Here is an 18282-nt window from a genome sequence, read left to right on the forward strand (position 1 = left end):
TGTTGAGGTCATTACTCTTCTGCAGTAAGAAACAAGTATTTATTTGTTTAGGTAAAACTGCTGCTGCTGCTCGGCAATGCAGGAAAGATATTTAGAGTGAAGTTATGAAATGCCGCACTCAAAGGACGGCAGCCTTAAGCTGAGTGAGAAGTGTATGTGTGTGTGTATTGTACAATGTGTGTATGTGTGTGTGTGTGTGTGTGTGTGTGTGTGTACGTTCATGTGACATCTGCCATAAATCACAAGCCACAGTGTCCTTGTAGCTATAACACATATCATGGAAATCAATGCAGAGGTCAAGTCGAACACAGCTACCCAACCCCCGAAAATACCACAGCAGCCAATAAATATGGCAGGCTAATACACACGTCAACGACCCGGCTCTCTCACCTATTGACTCGCCACTTATAATGTGTGTGAGCATGTGAGTGAATGCATACATGGACAGAAAAAACACAAATGTCACTGAGTGTGTGTTCATTCTTCATGCAGATGTTTGAGCCGAGTTCGACCTGGTGACATTGTGAGAACTGGAGATGAACTATTTCAGCAAGCTGGGCATCTGTATAATATAATACTAAAGGACAAATCTGGTGATGTATTCCTTATTTTTCCTTATTGTCTGGGTGACATGTGCCTTCATTGTGATGCACACTGTAGTTTATTCTGAATTAATCCAACACACACTGTCCTACTGCTGAATTCTCACTGAGGGACAAATGTGTGTTAATCCACAGCTGAAAATAGTCCCCAAAAATACACAGACTCCCCCTTGAGTAACATTTGTTTGCAAGCACAGTGCCCGACTGTTCAAATATATAGCTTCGCTATTGTTAAACAAAAAAGTATATAATTGTCCCTTGTATTAACAAATACGATCTGAGTTGAGTGCCACAGACCAGTGAAGGGGAAGTACACAAGTTTTGAGAGATGGACTAACACAATGTGAATATCTCTCGCCTTATCCTTTTAAAACAGTTAGAGATGGTTTTGTTTATTTCATAATTTGCAAACTCCCAGCACCCTTGATGCACCTTCTCATGGGAATACATTCTGATTTCAAAAAAGATATTTGAATAGCGATCATCTGACGAGTCACTGAAGGAAAACAGTAAACTGCTGTAATGTGTGTGGCGCATACCACCGGGGGGTCCAGAGAGTGAGAGATAGCAAAATGCCACTTTCTCTTCCTTATGATACCATGTTAAGGTCACGGTGTGCTCTGGGTAACAATGCGTGAATGCAGCACTCACATGCACACGCACACGCACACGCACACCTGGTCTGTCATGTCTCCTCAGATATTTATTTATTATTTTTTATGGTTTTAGATATACATGTAGATAATATGTATCATGAACCTGATTTTGTATTGTCGTTTCTAATCTACATTCCTGTCTCATCCTTACTCTGCTCCAATCCTTCTACCCTGACAATCACACAGTAATCACTCCAAACACACACACACACACACACACACACACACACACACACAGAGAGACACGCACACTTTACCCCTCACCCCCTACATTGTCAAATGATCATTGAGGAGCGAGCGTGTGGCTGACAGTGTCTCCACAGCAACGGCAGTTAGGACCAGGAGGGGGGCTGGGGCATCTTCCAGTGTGTAAATGATGAGAGCACACACACACACACACACACACACACACACACACACACACACATAAACACAAACAAAAAAGACAGGTGCACACATACACATACACTATGACAAAAACCTTTTTACACGCATGCATAAAAAGCACACTCATGCACACAGATGCTGAAAAGTACACATGCTACACAGACATTAAGCAAGACCTAGGAAATGGAAACAGAGTGGAGGGAGGGAAAGGAGAGGAGAGGAGAGGAGAGGAGAGGAGAGAGGGAGGGAGGGAGAGAGGGAGGGAGGGAGGGGAGGGGAGGGGAGGGATTGCTTCCTGGAGAGATTTTCTTCTTCCTCTCGTTCACATGCACACGCAGAAATACGCACACATACACACACACACACAAATATACAAACATTGACAAAGCACCACATAATCACTCTGATTCAATCATTTATGAAAGCAGATGTATAATTCAAAAACCAGCATGAAAGATTCACAAGGCAAAGAACATTGTTTAATCTGCCCTCCGCCCTCTAATTCCCCCCTTCAATCCCTCCCTCCCTGCTTCTCTATCTCTCTCTGTGTCTCTTTTCACCTTTTGCCACAGCAGGTTTTTAATCATTGACCACAGTCTGGCCCAGACAACTAGAAGGTCAGAGATCAGGGTTAAAGGTCGGGGTAAAGACACGTCGGGAAGGTCTGCCGTCATGCCTTCAAACGTTATCCTTCACATCAATTCCTTTACTGCTTAAATCTACAAAAACCTACTTCACACATCCTTTCTTTCCTCTTCACCTTCTCTTCTTCACACTGCCTTTTCACTGACCTCTCCCTCCCCCTCCTTTCTCTTTTCGGTGTTGTTCTGTCATGCTGCCATCAGGCATGTTTAAGCACCTTTCTCAGGTAACCTCACACCTGCCTCCACACTGACACTGGCTGCACTCGCTTCTATATCACACAGTTGCCTGAAAGACTACAGACAATAGACGTTCAGGCTGTTTGGCTGAAGCAGCAAAAGCTCCACAGCAAAGGAGAGATAAACAGTCAAGCAAATAAAAAACACACAACCCGCAGAGCAACCTTCATTATCACACCTCACTTTTTTTAAATGATTGATTAAACTGTAGATTGTTTTAACTGTTTGGTCCAGAAGATGTCAGAAAACAGAAAATGCTCTTCACAATTTCCAAAAGCTCAAGTTGGCATATTGAAATAGATAGTTTTGGCCGTCCAACCGTCCAAAACCCCAACATATTCAGCTTAATATCATTGAAGACTATGAATCCTGGCAAATATTTTCATTTTATGTTCTGCTTTTTGCTTTAAAAATGATTGATGGATTATTAAAGTGTTTTGCTGAATTTTAGTCAACCGTATAAGCCACATCCAAATATTAAAAAGATCCAATCTCTCTTTGGGAAAACTAGTAAAACAATAAATTCAAGATTTAAGGGTGTACACAGATACGTTAAATAATTGTAAATATACAGTGACTTACACATAGTAGCAAAAAGAAAATACTCAACTGAAATTATGCAATATAGCTTTTGTTATTTTGACTGAAAAAACATGTTGCTTGGCCTTTCTGTGTAAGAATAATGATGAATTTATATCTAAATATCATAACACGCCGGCTGCCGTGTCTGTGACTGCTCCAGAGGCACAGGGTAACTCTCCTTACCTGGCAGAAGACCGTAAATCAATGTGACATCACTCAAGCTATTAATTATGTGTTGAAAGAATGATTGAATGAAAGGGAAATTTACTCTCTGCAGCCATGTGACCAGCACACAGTTTGACAGCACGAGGAATACCAGCACAGAGTGTCCACAGAAAAATGAAAGACTGTATAAAAGTGGTCTTACCTGGTAGGTAGAAGTGTGGAGTCTTTAAACCAAACATGGTCCTGGATCACTCATCCACTGACTGAGAGAAGAAGAGACTACAGGAGGCAGGGAGGGGGGATAGGTCTGTAATCGGCCGGGTTAAGGAGCTCCTTGTTGGTGTAAGTCATCAGAAGGCTCCCTCCTCCGGCTCTGTTTGGGCCCTGCGGGTGCGAAGAGCGATGAGGGGAGAGGTCAGCTTCTGTCTAGCTCCCTCCCCTCCTCTTTCCCCTCTGGACTGAACCCGTTTAGAGCGAGGAGGTAGAGGGATCAGAGGGAGACAGAGCGGAAGAAGACGCAGAAGTACAGCGATAGAAAGAGAGAAAACGAGGAGAAGAAACCGCTCCACAAGCTGAGGATGGGTGACAGCGTGCTCATGCCATCTTTAACGGAGAAGCTCGCCTGAGAGGGAGAGCCTCTGAGAGAGTTGGGAGGGTGATAGGGAGGATAGGAAGAGGGGGGAGGGAGCGAACGAAAGAGAGAGTAGAGAGAAAGAGAGAGAGTGTTCAGCCGGCGTCCTCTCCTTTTTTTTAGTCCTGCGCTTTGTAATCCCTTCCTTGTTATTCATTCAGTGGCCTCTTGCTCGTTTGCTGTATAATGATCTGTTTTTCTCTGCCTCTGTTCTCTTTTCTGTCTCTATTCTGGCTTTATCCTCCCTCCTTTGCCTCAGTCCCACCACTGACTGCTCAGCTCATCGAGCACAGAGGAGGAGGAGGAGGAGGAGGAGGAGGAGGAGGGAGAGAAAAGAGGGAGGGATGGAGGAAGGAAAAGAGAAGGGGAGGAGAATCATAAGACGGATGAGTGAGGGAGAGATGAATGAGTTTATGTGAGTGTGTCGTGCACCCATGTTTGTGTGTGTGAAATGTGAGAGAGGAGGAAGGATGATTTAGTTGGCATGTGTATGTGGGTACATGTGTGTGTAAGTGTGTGTATGTGTGTGTGTGTGTGAGTGAGTAAGTGAGTGAGTAAAAAGAGATTGAGAGAAAAAGAAGGGAGGAAGAGAGGCGAGAGAGTGTTGATGCAGTTCTCATTATCAGTAGATTGGACTGGTGCCTGAGTGACAGCTGATTCATCATGTGAGAGAGAGGAAGGGAGAGTGAAGGAGAGGAAAAAGTGTGTGTGTGTGTGTGTGTGTGTGTGTGTGTGTGTGTGTGTGTGTGTGTTTGTGTGTGTGTGTGTGTGAACAAGGAGAAAGGGGGGTTCAAACCTGCCCTTAAGCATCTGCTTCATTCAGATCTCCTCCTCTTCTCCTCTCTTTTTCGTCCACACTTTTTTCAGCCTCCAGTCCTGAAAATCAACAGTCTGCTGCTTTGGATCGCAGACATGCTGGTGTATTCCGTGATGTGACCAGCATAACTGTATCATCCACACACACACACACACACACACACACATACACATAGCCCTAAAACCAGTCACATGCTCCCATTGATTAGACAGGCCTCATATGTCTGACACATCACGTTAGCCAGGCTTTCCATCAATTACTGTCCACTCTTGGCAAGCTAACATCCCATCTACTGTCAATGAGACCCAATTCTTTCACAGCCATGTTAGAGCTGGAGCCCAAAACAGCTGCCCACACACACGTACAGCACCAAACCAGAGCTGCATCACATGGGAATGATACCCCATCAGGGGCAATTATCTGAGGGGGTTCTGTGGCGTCCTGCTTGTTGGTGGTTTAAAGTCAACGGAGACATTTTGGAGTGTCTTTTGCAGCTCGTAATTTCTGTCTTTCTGTGTCCATGGCAGCCCGGAGGAGCCTGGCTGCTCTATCACTGTCTGCATCTCTACACGGTCGCTCTCATTTCTCTCTGTCATCTGTATCCAGCCACATAGACACGCAGTGTTTTGTTCAAATCTAAGAATTTAGGTGAGCACAGACATGTTTTTGAAATTAAGATAATTTTTTCTTTCTCAGTTTCTTCCCATTTCACCTGAATTTATTTATCCTCTCCCTTCTCTTCTTTTTTGTTTTTATCTCCCATCTTTACATTTATGTGTGCTGGTGATACGATTGATTGTGTGGGTCTCAAAGAGATATCTATAACCCATCTGTTACCTTTGATTCAATGAAGAGCACACTGTATATACACACACAGATATAAACATAAACAGTGTAGAAACGCAGAAGGACACACAAGCACGCACACCATTTGAGTCACAATCATTCTGAAACACAGCTCTGTGGAGACACACACACACACACACACACAGACAGACTGATCAACAGCTGTGGGAGCAGTTGTGAAACATCAGCGAAACCACAAACTGACATCAGGGGCAGACTGGAGAGAAGAGATAAAGAATAAGGAAACAGCAAAGAGGATGGAGAGGTGGCAGTGGGTGTGAGGGAAAGAGAGGAGTTGAAGCGGGTGAGTGTTTGTGTGTAGTGGACGTGATGAAGAGAATGGTTGTCATAAAAAAGGATGTTTTTTTCTGTCAGTTCCTTGCAATTACTTCTGAATCTGAATCATTAATTTGTTATATATGTCTTTCTTTCTGTATGATCAGCCTAAGCTGTTAACACACACACACACAAAGACACCCGCCACCCCTCTGCAAACACCCCTGACCTCCGAGGTCGAGACAGTCGAGACCCTTTGGCCCCTGAGGGTCACACTCCTCTGCACGGAGCCGAGTCGTCGGGGTCAAGAGAGGAGGAGGAGGAGGGCCAACAAACACACAGCCCGATGTGTGATGATTACAGACAACAGCCAATAACGAGCTTCCACCTCTGACCTCATCGCCCTGGAAACGTGAGGGAATGCCTGTCACTGAGGGAGCAGTCTAACTCAATCTATCACCGAACGGTGACGGAGGGGGGAAAAAGAAGAGATGTGGTCAATGAAATACCAGCTTCACCCATCCCTCAGCTTTCCTTTTCCTTACGGGCTCTTGTTCTGCCTTCAAAAAGCAGGAGAACCCCCCCCCCCCCTTTCCTCTCTTCTCTCCTGCATGGCTCTTTCTCTATCATTTGCCTGTCTGATGCATGCTGTGGCAGAATAAGAGCTGACACCCTGGTCTCAGCAGCAACCAGGGGCTGCCATCAGCACTTAAACACTTTCTCTCTCTGCTGCTTCCCCCTTCTCTCCCCAGCGTACATGCAGCACTCTAGCTGCTGACAAATAACACATAGAAGATGACAAATAAACGGAGAGAAATGATGCGGGAAAAACTGAGAAAGCCCTCCTCCATCTTCCCCTTCCCCTCTTATGTTCTCTACACACCATCCCTCAGCCCTGGTGAGGTCACTGACCCTGAGTGAGTGAGCCTCATTACCCAGTCACTCTGTATCCATTCACATAGGAGGGGGGTGTCTATGTATGTGTGTGTGTGTGTGTGTGTGTGTGTGTGTGTGTGTGTGTGTGTGTGTGTGTGTGTGTGTGTGCGTGCGTGCTTGCGTGTGTGTGTGTGTGTGTGTGTGTGCACGTGTCTGTGTTGAGGAGACGAAACGTATATATTATTTGTCATTCCTTAAGTCACTCTGCAGTTCCAGAAAAGACGTTAAAAGAGACGTAAGAGGACGGGTGTCATCGCCAGAGAGGCATTGAAAGATTAAAAGATGGTGGATCGAGAATGACTAGAACGGAGGATAAAGTGACGGGGAGATGAGGGGATGGGTGGTGGGATGTGGAGAGGGTGGAGGGGTAGGGGGTGCCTTGTGTTGGATCAAAGATAATTGTCAGCGGAAGTCATTATGCACATATTGTATAGAGAAACCCGAGGACGCTTCTTTCAAACGATCCCTCTCATCATTTCTCCTCTCCTCTTCATCATCCTCTCGGTGTCTTCCATACCATCAGGGATTTAATTGGACACTGATGGGTTCACTGTGACCTCAAGAGAGGGAGAAAAATGAGTTAAAATTGCTGGGACAGAGATTATTGGTTACATGAAACTGAATCCACACCACCATCCGCATCAGTCTTTTATAGAAACACTTACAAATGATCCAAAAGGCAGCACAATCACATTATGACATGGCCTCAGACGTTCAGTAATAACCCTAAACGGCAGTCTGAGGTTTGGACTTCTTTGGCGGACTTGGTCTGTGTGTCTATGTGGTGAACACTGTACACTTGTGATGGTATCAGCCTCTATATGAATGAATGAGGATGAAATGGGAAGGAAGTATGCTGAGGCCCCCCCCCCCCCCCCACAACCTCAGCTTCAGCCCCCCAAGCTTAACTCGGGACTCAGGCTGTCTGGTGCCTGTCTGGCCACGAAACTGTCCTGAACATGCCATTCACGCATGCTCACATTGACATGTGTTATCAGAGTGTGGCCTGTTGAAACCCTGAATCACACACACACGCACACACACACACACACACACACACACACACACGCACACACACGTACGCTGACGTTCCACTACAGTATGCAGAGCAGCATAAATCAAGACTGTTAAGGGACCTGAGCCACAGGGCTTCACTGTACTTCTACACCCCTTCAAACTCTCTCTCTCTCTCTCTCTCTATCTCTATCTCTATCTCTATCTCTATCTCTCTCACTCACAGTGACACACATACTGAATGGGAAATGACCCTGCTGGTGTGACATTCGGTCAGTGTTTCTGTTGGTGTTCCTGGTTATGCACATAAAGCACTGTGTATGTATGTCGGCATATGTACACATACAGTATGTACAAATCATTATTTTATGCTTGATGTTTCTCTTCCTAAGAAAACATTTACATAATATCTCATCTGGTACAACTGAATGTTTTTTAATGATATGAAGAAAATTATTTCTGAGTTGATTTTTAATAAGGTCATATTTGAAATTCTAATTATCTGTCTGTCTGTCTGTGTCTGTCTGTACGAATTAAAGAAAGAACGGAATAAATAAGGTAAGAAACATAATAATTGCTTCCATGTTGGTGTAGTGTGATAGACAGCGCTCTCCACAAGCATCATTATCAAAACAACAAATTTGAATATCTTTTGGAAAAATGGTGTTCCTGTTCTGGCAGCTTGCGGTGGACCACTAAAACATGCTGTATGTGCACTGGAGTAATTTTAGACTACATTCACTACATCAATTGCCATTAGATAGTGAAACTGCATGATTAAAAAATAGTTTTTTAATTGTAATATCTGCTGTTCAATAAATTGTACTGGTGCTTTTTTTACAGACATGTTCAAACTAGTCACTAGGCCTCTTGGACTTGTTGCTTTTGTCAAGTCATGACATTACACATGCAATGATTTAGAGCTTATGAGAAATTGTGTTCGAAAAAAGGCAACTAAACAGAAATACTAAATATATATATACATATAAAATACTGTTCAGCTTTTTTTTTGTTATTAGCATTGTCAATGAGATTTTCCTGAGATGTTCCGGTTTTACTTTTGACCCCTCTTGTCTTTCAGACTCCCATGTCGGTTTCTGATCAATTATGATTATAACTCTAAACATCATGGTAATTTCTTCCCTCCAGAGCAACAGAAAACATTGCAGTGTACAGTTTTCACAAGCTGAATAATACCGAGTAAAATTAACTCAATGTGTTAATTTGGTGGAGTTCCCCTTTAATTTGTTACCCGTTCTTATCCATCTATCTGTCTGTCTGTCTGTCCATCTGCCCATTTGCAAGTATGACACCAACTGAGTGGGAAATTAGCCTGCTGCTGTGACATTGGTCTTCACTGTGTGTGTGTGTGTGTGTGTGTGTGTGTGTGTGTGTGAGAGAGAGATATGTGTTGCAGTGTGTGCCTTTGTTTGGCCCCGCTCTGTCTACCCAGATGGTGATATCTAGTGATTATCTCTGTGTGCATCTCCTCCTCCATCCTCTCGGCCAGTCAGGTCCAGCACTCGACATGCCACCATCCGTGGTGCCCCATCGATTACGCTCCCTTGGGAAACAAAATACGCCCTCCCCCCTATGACTAACATCACATGAGCAGAGCTCCACGGGAGAGTTTTGAACTTCTCTCAGCATATTTCCTGGCCCCGGCCTGGCCACCGAGGTGACACCCGACCTCTGACCCGGCCTCTAAACCTCTAAATCTGTGTCTGTTCCTTCTGATGCCTTCTGACCTCAAAGGATCATAAATCATTCCCTCAGATTCAGACTGAGCCTCAAGCCTTTCTCTCTGATATATTGTACCCAAATCATCTTGCCTCAATGAAATTCAATCAGAATATACATTTTCTCTTGATGACTTTAATACATCTTACGCTCATGTCTAATTGTTTTGAGGATCAAGTAAGGGATAGGGGAGGAGACAAAACTGATGTGTAAATAAATAGAAGAATGTGTGTTGTATTATTGATAAAGATAAAAGAGGAAACTGTAAGTTTCATGTTGTTTCATCAGCCACTGTTATCATTACAGTAATAAAATATAATAAACTCAAGGTTCATTTATTAGCTTTCTTTCATCCTAAAGCCATAAGTCATGTAATTACTATAGTAATTACATGACTTATGGCTAAAGTCAACTAAAAATCATAAGTTGTAGCACATTGTAAATCCAATTTGACTCTACTTGAAAGTTTAAGGCAGCAATTGAACTTATGTTTTTAAGTTGAACCACATTGATTTTTATTACAGTGTAGCGCAGCAACGATTAGATGATTTAAAAATATAAATATTTTTCAAAAAAAGATTTTTTCTAAAATAATGTATTACTGTTATTACGAAGATCTAATGAAACTAAAAGTATGGAAACAGCCAGGTGATATGTGATGCACTGACGGGATAGGGTTGACAACAAAAGGTGTTAAATGTGCAAAATGTTGTCATTATATGTATTCTGATGTCTTTTTTAATGCATTGTTTTTAATTATTTTTTAAATTATCATTGTAAAGATATGGCCATCTCCAGTGTGTTTGTAGACCAGTCTTGTGAGAATCCACAATGAAGGTCACTATGCTTACCGACATCTAATTTACTGTACATTTACAACAGAGGTATTAGACTGATGCATTTCGGTTCTCATATTGTTTTGTGATTTTCAGCAAATCACAGCTTTGCCTTCTGGGATGTCTGACATGCTGGTGTGTGTAACCGGTGCTGTCACTTGTCAGTCAGCTGTCACTTAATATCTTGCACAGCTGAATTAAAACACTGAGGACAGACTGAGGAGAATTTCTATTGAGGGCAAGCAGGTTTTTAACATTTTATCAAGTTATTCAGATGTTTCATTTTTCTGAGCTCTTGAGGGAAAACCTGGCAGTCTGTACTAACTAACCAGATCAAGGCTTATTCTAGCTCCACTGCTAACACGCACACACCTTTACAAACACATCCACAGACACACACACACACACACACACACACACACACACACACACTTACACATCCACATTACCTGGGGGGTCCAAGCTCCCCCTCTACAGGCCTTCACCCCACATGCTCATCTCAATTAATCACCCAACAAAACAGATGTCAGGAACAAAGGAACGATCCCCAGGCCTGTGGGGTAAAAGGGGGTGGGGGGGGGGGGGGGGGGGGAGGAGGAGGAGGAGGAGGCGTGTGCAAGGAGAAGGAGGGGAGGAAAAGCAAAAGGAGGAAGAAGATAGGAAAAGGGAGAAGGTGTCAGGGCATTTAATTCTGGGTGGTTTGCATGAGGCAGGTGATTTGAGGTTGGAGGGGCAGCTAGAGTGGGATGTGTTAGCTGTTCATGTGCTTCAAGCCCAGTGCTACTGTTACTGTACAACACAAGATGAAACTGTAAAAGAGAAGGAAAAAAAGAAGTCACGATGTAAGAGGGGGAGAGAGAGGGAGAGACGGCAAGAGAGTGAGAAAAACAACAAAGCCCTGAAGATGAAAGACGGTCTACAAAACAATGGATACAAAATAATGCTCTGCGGTGTGCAGAAATAGAGCAAAGATTGAAAACCTGCCAAGATAAAGACAAAGCCCCGCTTTTGAACTGTCACTTCACCGCGATACTGTCAGAAAACAAATGGCAATCTTGACAGGTTTCAGCTGCTTTGAAAGAGGCAGAATCATATTTTATTCACAAACGCATATTTCATGGATTTTATAGCAAAGATCGTAACCTGTTGTTTAGCACTGAATTCTTGAATCCTGTGCTAAATTATTGACATCTACATAATGTACAATTGGATGGGGGGGGGAGTGGGGCATGGAGGGGCTGAAAGAGGAGGAAATAGAAAAGAAAGAGGAGGGAGTGTTGGAAGGAAAAGAGAGGGGGGAGCTCGGGGGAGAGGGGGGGGGGGGGGGGGGGGGGGGGGGGGGTTGGGTGAAGAGGGAGAACTGAAATCTCTAGAACATGCACTCTGTTTTTACATAGATCCATGAAAAACACCACACAGTCTGCAGTCGGACCATTACAGGGAAAGCCATCAATCTACTGGTATTATCTCTTTCCTGTTTCTTTTCTTCCACCCACCCATCCTCCTGGAGCAGCAGTGCGCTGCCTCTCTTTCCGTCTGCCCGTAGAGCGAGGACAGTGAGAGTTACAGCTCACATCAATAAAAGGCAGATAACGGCCCAGTCTTCAGTCTTCAAGCACAGCCTTAAATCACATCAGCCCTGGAGGGAAGCAAATGAAGAGAGAGAGGAGGAGAGGGGAAAAGCTTAGCACTTAAAAGGCACGCCACAAGTACAACAACAACAGTGCAGTGCTGGTAAAATACACACAAGCGGAGTAGAGCTGGGGAAAAATACAAGAATGCATTAATTTATGCAGCATAAAAACACGGCTCTGTGTAGTAACTGAGAGTTCACACACTGAGCAACACGCCGAGGGAGGAGAGAAAATGACACACAATGACTGAGAGTGTGTGCGTGTGTGTGTGTGTGTGTGTGTTTGCATATGTGTCACTGCAAGTCTTCAGGCCCATTTTCTGTATGGATGACAGCAGCACATTACTGAGCTGCAGTACAGGACATGAAAAAGCACTTAATAAAGCTCTCCATCCCACTGGCAGCCATTGACCCACAACACGCTGGGAGACTCCAGTTGTAGGTATTGAACTGATACACACAAATACACACAAGCGCTTGTGCTTTAAAAATAATTCAGTCTGATCACAATTTGGGTCTTTTCTTTTTGGATAATTTTGCCCGTCACACAACGACAACGTTCTCACAAAGTTAACAGCAGAGATCTGGATACACGATGCACTGAAAATAAGTCAGATAGGGAAAGAAACAAAAAAGCCTTCAGATGAGCACATAGGTCGGAAACTAACATTAAGGGACACTGTAAAATTACGTTTACTCACATACCCCCTGGATCAACTTTGACCCACCGTACTTGCCATAGTTTTGCCCACAGACAATTGTTCTCCGCAAATGTGGGATTTCCAATGTTTCAAGTGGTTTTGGTCAGTGGCTCCCTAATCCCAAATATTTTAACTATGTTATTTTGTGTTTTACTGAAGACTATTTTTGGAGAAATTATTTTACACTGCCGTCAAATCACCAACAAAGATTTAAATGCAGGCGGTCATCAAGGTAACCAGTTTGTCATTACCATCTTTCAGCAGTACATGAAATCTGTGTGAGGCCGCAGAACAAGTAAAGGAAGTTTGTTTCTGTTAAGCTCCATGTTCATGCACAACCATTCACTCTCTTGTGTGTGTCTCGCTCTCTCCCTCTCCTTCTCTCTCTCTCTCTTTCTTACTTTTCCAAACTTGTGACAAGGTTTATTAGTATGTTTTGCAGGGTTCAATAGTGAAAGATCAGATACCAGAACCAAGAATCCCCCCATACCTACAGCAACATTTTTGATATAAAACATTTGGGAATCCCTGGTTTAACTAATAACGATAATTGTTTACATCTGACTGCTGCTGTTTCTTGCCCCATAAAACGCTGATGTAGAGATTTTGTGCCATGTTGGCAGATCTCAGCAACTAGTTTGTGAGTAAAATGAGATGACCGCCGACAGTTAAAGCTGAAAAATAACCTAAATTGTAATCTGCCAGAATTTGAAGTCGAAACCTTCATTTTAACTCAGGAGGGAGGTCTTCCAATCCTTAAATCACCCCTCCTCCATCTTGTGTGCCTCCATCTTCATCTTGCCTTTGTATTCACTCTGTCACTCTGTCACTCACACACACATCGACACCTCTACACCTCAACCCACATCCCACTCATCACTCCTCATTTGTCTGGTTTGTCTGTTCCCAACTCTCTCCCTCCCTCTCTGGCTCCCTCTCTCTTGACATAATGATTCAGTGACACTCGTCTTTTCCTTTCAGTTTCATGCTGACAAGAGGAACACACAAACAGGAGAGAGTCACAGGAGAGAGTCAGAGGGAAGATACAGAGTAATAGAAGGTAAACATTGTGTGTGAAGTCCGCTGAGGTGAGGTCAGAGGTCAGCCAGGGTTACGACTGCCTTCCTCTCGGTGCTGTCGGGGTCAAACATTCTTCACAAACAGCTGCTGTCCATACTGCCCCCGTGCAGTATGGACAGCAGCTGATTTCCAGGAGATTTCCACTCTGCTCAAACACACACACTCACACTTTTCCTCACAAACATGCACTGGCACACACAGCATGTACACACTTGCGTAATGCTCCTGCATTATGATTCAATATTATTAAGGTGTCCGATCGTGTAGTGGCTGAACTCCTGAACTTTGCCCTGGACTCAGCACCTGCCGACCTGGTTTACAGAAGAGGTCAGAGGTCACAAGGGACCTCCCAGTCACACGCCCAGATGGAGCCCGTTTAGCAGCAGAGACAACACCTGTTAAACACACACACACACCAAGACTGTGTGCTGTAAGAGACAGCTTCTCTTCAGTGTGGGGAATTTAAAAGCATACAAACCCTGTGAGTCACAATCATACTGAAACACAGCTCTGTGGAGACACACACACACACACACACACACACACTCTACGCTCTGTTTGATGTGTCTTGTGAGTTCAGTCTGTCAGTAATGTGCACCATGTGAATGATGACCAGTCACACCTCACTAACTCTGAACACAATGACAGGAGGTCACAGTCACACAGTACCGTCTCTAGACTGTGTGTGTGTGTGTGTGTGTGGGGCGTGTGTGTGTGTTTGTTTCAGTGTGTTAAACTGTGCACATGTCAACCACAACAAAAGCATGCGACACAACAGTTTCTATTGTTCAGCAACATATAGGCACCCAAATATTTCACATATAAAAACATAAACACAAAACATTTCCGAATCGGTAATGTTTAAATTACATAATAACATAATGATCAAATCACAAATGAGTTTAGATGTTACATTACATTACATGTCAATCTTGAATGTCAAATACATTTAAAATAAGTAATGAAACAGATATTTCTCTCTTATACAAGGCTTTCCAGATTACTTCTCATGTGCTTATCTCTCTGTGTGTGTGTGTGTGTGTGGTGAGCTGTCAGAGGAGATCTGGTGAGAGTGGGCTAATTGGAGTTAATTCACCATCTGTCTGTGTGAGCCAGCAGACAGGGAGGGTCATTAGCAGAGACAAGTCCAGCCACAGGGGAGGCCGAGAGGGGAATCACCATCCCTCACTTTCTATCCCACTGTCTTTAGTTTTCCTTTTCCTTCCTGTCTACCAAACCGTCTCTTGTGTCCATCACTGTCTTTGGGTCTGTTTGATCCTCCTTCATCAAAATGTTCAGATACTGTTGTGTAATTATGCAAAACACAGACTTAAGGACAGAAGTTTTTATTTTATTTTTAATTATTTGTATGCAAAAGATTGTTTGAAGTGGTCAGGATCTAAAACTGTGTATAGAGTATTCAGTGAGAGCCTTTTTCTTTTTTTGTTGACTATTTTGACAGATATGTACTGCCCTCTGCTGGCCAGAGATCACAGCGCTGGGCAGAGATCAGAGAGATAAAAATAAAATAATGAATGTCTTGTCCACTACGGGGTGTCTGCCGGTTGTCACAAGTCTGATAAATGTTCTCCCATTAAAGAGAGATTGATGGTGCCGTCATCATTTATTTTTTAGTTAAAACACATCCATACTTTTATTGAGCGTCACGAATATAATGTTATTTCAATGGACATAACAATGTAATGTTTCTTGACCATCACAATTGCAGGTAACTATTTGATATTTCTCTTTGTCACAATTTTTCAGGACCTTTGTTGGTTAATGTTGTATCACCCCTCGTCTTACATATTTGTCTTGTATCTCTTCACTATTGCCGACTCCAGCACACACAGGTTTGACCGATCTGTCTCTTAGAGATGTGCTTCTCTGTATCAGTCAGAGTTAAGCATGAATAATGAAGAGGGGGGGCCATACAACTTAATATTCAGTATTATCTCTCAATCACTTATTACAGATGTGATAAGCAGACAGTGATCATCCTGACCATTTCCACCTCTCTCCAGCTCCATGTGGTCTTGTCCATAATTTGCCCAACATTAATAAAGAATACAACATATCGTATGAGCGATGTAAAGCCATAGGACTTGTTCACTTCTACGAAAAAAAATCAGAGGTGTTAGTTATCACCTTAACGATGGTTTTGTTCCTTTCAAGTGTCTCAGTTGTATTGGATAGGCCTTGTATTGTGCTCAGTTGTTTTATTATCATGTTCACCTTTTGTCCAACTCTTTTGCTGTTAGTGTGTGAACCAGTAACATGCTTTGTGTGAACATTGAGTGGACATGTGTCTGACACATCCTGCCTCTCTTGTCCTTTACACTGAACCACCAAAAATCATTGTAAAAGCACCCGCTGTGTGTCCTCTCAGCAGCCAGAGGTGACCAGGTCAGTGAACGCCTCGCTGCAGTAACTCTGGGCTTCCTGCCAGATCGAAGACATTTACACTAAGTAGCACACAAGAGAAAGGCAGGTGACACAGCATAGTCCTTAAACAGATGCACTTCTCTCTGGGTTGATGTGAATTTGTGACTAATTTAACAGGTTATAACTGTACTTAATTTTTAGCTGCATCTGGAGGATGAGATAGTCTGGTTGCCGGTGGTCCTTGAAGCGTCCAACAATAAATATGGTTACATAGCTCCTGATTTCAGTCTTTTCCACAAGACAAAACATTAAGGTCATAGTTTTCTCCAGAGACAGACTGCACTAAAACATTTATGTTGCTTGTCTTTTCCATGATACAACATTAGTCAATATTTGTTCATGTCTAAAAAGTATAATCACAGTATATCCTACAAATCAGTGTCAATCAATGGCGTATAAACTGCACCACGTGTATTCATCACATTTAATCTAAAAAAAAAATTGTAAATATTATCAACACTTGAAATACTTTGTCAATGTATGAGTGTGCAAAACACAATTGATCTAGGAGGAAGTCCTTTGGGATTTACATCACATGTGTAGGCTATTTATGCTTAAAAACAGTTAGCATTGTGAAAAAGAAGGTTTTTTTTGCGTTAAGCCCACTTGTCATTACAACACTGTAACCAGAACACTGTGATATGTAAATAAGTACGTTTCTGTATAACATTTCAGTTTGCTTATACTGTAAAATGTATCTTAACACTATTTGTACATTATTTGTTACAGTAATACTTACAGTACTGTACCTGCCATCACAGTAACGGGGTACTGTATTTTAACCTTAAATAACCTTTAATCTTAGACTACTGCATTGTAACACGCATCACCGCATAAACACTTTCACAATTACATACCGTAAAATAGACAGTTTGTCACCGACAGTAAAGTAACATTTTTAAATAAAAATGTTACTTTGTATTTTTTATTTTGTTACCATTTTTGGTTTCGTAAACGTCAACACTGATTTCAGGGCATTCCTGAACATACACATTTCTCCTCCTGTTTTAATTTGACAGTAACCCGTAAAATAAATGATTTACTGATTTCCATTAGAAATACTGCAATATGTTTCTACTACTGATAACACTGCATAAAAGGTCAAATAGTCCCACTGCCCTGTGTTCTGTGTAAGAGTGCAGTACAATACAAAGTAAGACAGATGACAACAACAAGTGCAAAAAGCAATCTGAGGAGTTTAACACAGTTTCAGACGGATGGTATGAGTATGAGAGTCAAAATGGAGGTCCAGCTAAATGAATGTAGTGTGTGTGTGCTCTCTAACGAGTGTTCAGGATCTATATATATATATATATATATATATATATATATATATATATATATATATACAGTGGTTCAGCGGTTAGACTGTGATCTATATATATATATATATATATATATATATATGTATATATGGAAACTATATATATATTTATATATATATAGTAACATTGTAACGTTTGGTAAGGTGTTGCTTAAACTGTACTGCATTATTACAATAAAAAATTACACAGGCAAAATGAATTGTATTGGCATGTATGCAGAAACTTAATATTTGATTTGTTATATACGTACAATTATAAATGTATAATTACTATTTTTTCTCTCTCTTACTTGGTGATGCATCCACCAAGTTTGGCTTATGATACAATGAATATCATAATAACCTTTTATTTAACCGTTATGGTTCATTCAGAGCCTAATTATGATCAAAGGTGAGTTTAGAATGTGGTTTAGAAGGTGAGTTTAGAATGTGGTTCTGTTTAGAATGTGGTTTTGTGAAATGGAATTGTATCACGGAACCGACGTGGGTCATAGAACGGAATGTAGAACGCTCAAGCTGGAGTGACCCAATGTTGTGATCAGTGCCTTCAGAAACCCGCAGAGAGAACAACAAGACCTCGAAACCTTCACTTTTGCATTTTGAATCTTCAACCAACTCATATCCATCCGAACTTGTGATATACACGCATTTATTTCCAACATTTGGCCAAGAAAATCCCAACAAATCCCAGTGACGACAACCCACATGGTCAGCAGATACCATTTCAGCT

General features: G+C 42.4%; 1 protein-coding gene across 1 annotated transcript in view; it reads right to left on the reverse strand.

Moving 5' to 3' along the window:
- LOC117732300 (genetic suppressor element 1-like) overlaps positions 1 to 4184 on the reverse strand; it is a 34297-nt gene extending 30113 nt beyond the window's left edge. Inside the window, exon 1 of the mRNA XM_034535172.1 lies at positions 3476 to 4184. Coding sequence (XP_034391063.1) covers positions 3476 to 3512 — 37 coding nt within the window. The 5' untranslated portion in view covers positions 3513 to 4184. The remainder of the gene's footprint in view (positions 1 to 3475) is intronic.
- Between the last annotated feature and the right edge of the window lie 14098 nt (positions 4185 to 18282).

Source organism: Cyclopterus lumpus, chromosome 6 (assembly GCF_009769545.1).
Source record: "Cyclopterus lumpus isolate fCycLum1 chromosome 6, fCycLum1.pri, whole genome shotgun sequence".
Lineage (NCBI taxonomy): Eukaryota > Metazoa > Chordata > Actinopteri > Perciformes > Cyclopteridae > Cyclopterus > Cyclopterus lumpus.